This window comes from Momordica charantia (assembly GCF_013281855.1).
Source record: "Momordica charantia cultivar OHB3-1 chromosome 9 unlocalized genomic scaffold, Mcharantia_2.0 BLBB01000009.1, whole genome shotgun sequence".
Classification (NCBI taxonomy): domain Eukaryota; kingdom Viridiplantae; phylum Streptophyta; class Magnoliopsida; order Cucurbitales; family Cucurbitaceae; genus Momordica; species Momordica charantia.
The window spans coordinates 10,819,347-10,821,093 of NW_028275167.1; the positions used below are offsets into that span (position 1 = coordinate 10,819,347).

The 1,747-nt window shown below is 49.6% G+C and overlaps 1 protein-coding gene across 1 annotated transcript; it reads left to right on the forward strand.

Annotated features, from left to right (window-relative positions):
• The first annotated feature begins 227 nt into the window (after window positions 1-227).
• LOC148208939 (uncharacterized) lies at window positions 228-1,077 on the forward strand. The gene is made up of 2 exons (XM_088117380.1): window positions 228-543; window positions 596-1,077. Exons 1-2 carry the CDS (start codon window positions 228-230, stop codon window positions 1,075-1,077), a joined length of 798 nt encoding a protein of 265 aa, XP_087973506.1.
• The last annotated feature ends 670 nt before the right edge of the window (window positions 1,078-1,747 follow it).

The window sequence follows — 1,747 nt, forward strand, 5'->3', positions numbered from 1 at the left end:
ATTCCAACCAGCAAGCCGAATCTTCTTACAACCCGATAACGCTCGAAGGAGTGATCACAAGGGAGGAGTTCGACCAGCTTAAGAGCAAGTTCAATGCTCAGGTTGAGGCCTTGAAGGCTAGGTGCGAGAAGAAAGAAAGCTAGTTCGATGATGGCGACCTGGGAGAATCGCCATTCACGTCGGACATCTTGGAGGCTCCAATCCCTCAAAAGTTCAAAACTCCCACCATGAAGCCTTATGATAGGTCTAAAGACCCAAAAGACTATGTTGAGGTCTTCGAAGGCCTCATGGACTTTCAAGCGGCAACAGATGCAATCAAGTTCCGCGCTTTTCAGATCGCGCTCACTGGCAGCACGCGCCTGTGGTATCAAAGACTGCCGGCTGGGTCGATCTCGACCTACTCCCAGCTGAGGAAAGAATTTATTAGTCAATTCTCTTATCGGAACTATGATAGAAAAACAGCGACTCACCTTGCCACCATCAGACAGAAAGAATGTGAGACGTTGAGGGAATATGTCAAGGTTCCAGGAGGAGCAGCTGAAGGTCGTGCACTGCTCCGATGACTCGGCCAAGTGCTACTTTTTCACCGGCCTAGCCGATGAGACCTTAACTGTGAAGCTCGGAGAAGAAGCTTCAGCCACTTTCGCCGAAGTCCTGCAAAAAGCTAAAAAAGTCATTGACGGGCAGGAACTTCTCCGAAAAAAAACTGGCCGACTTGAGAAGCAGATTGACCAGAAAAAGACCAGCCAAGAGAAAAGGAGGGCTGAGTCCAAGTCTAAGGACAAGGGGTCATCCTCCTCTAGTGGCCGAGCAGAATATCTATGGTCAGATAACGGCCCCAGCCGGAGCCGACCTTATGAACGCTATACTCCGACCACCATCACAATCTCTGAAATACTTACAAATATTGAAGAGACTGGGATGGAGAAGCTCCTCAAGCGACCGAAGAAGCTCCGAGGAGACCTAGAGAAGCGCAACAAAGATAAGTATTGCCATTTTCATCGTGATCACGGTCATAACACATCAAGTTGCTGGGAACTTAAGCGCCAGATTGAAGACCTCATTCAAGATGGCTAATTCAAAAAGTTCGTTGGCAAATCGAGGTCCAATTTGGTGGAAAAGAAAGAAGAGAGGAAACGTTCGAGGACGCCACCTCGCCAAGATGACCGACCTGCGGTCATCAACACCATTTTCGGAGGCACAAGTGGGGGCCAATCCGAGAATAAAAGAAAAGAGCTAGCTCGCGAATCCAGGCGCCAGGTGTGCATCATTAGGGAGCAGAGACCGACCTCCTCCATTACCTTCAACGACGTCGACTTGGAAGGGGTCCATTTGCCTCATAATGACGCGCTCGTGATCGCTCTTTTTATCGATCACGTCCTGGTCCGAAGAGTACTGGTAGATGGAGGCGCATCTGCCAACATCTTGTCCCTCCCAACATATATTGTCTTGGGATGGACCAGGTCATAGCTAAAGAAGAGTTTGACACCCTTGGTTGGATTCTCTGGAGAATCGGTCTCTCCAGAAGGGTGTATTGACTTGCCGGTCACGATTAGGCAAGATGATACACAAGTAACTCAGATGGCCGAGTTCGTTGTGATTGACGGCAAGTCGGCCTACAACGCCATCTTCGGGAGACCCATCATCCATTCGTTCCGGGCTGTTCCCTCAACACTTCATCAAGTCCTGAAGTACTCAACTCCTAATGGAGTGGGCACAGTCCGGGAGAGCAGAAAACTTCAAGGGA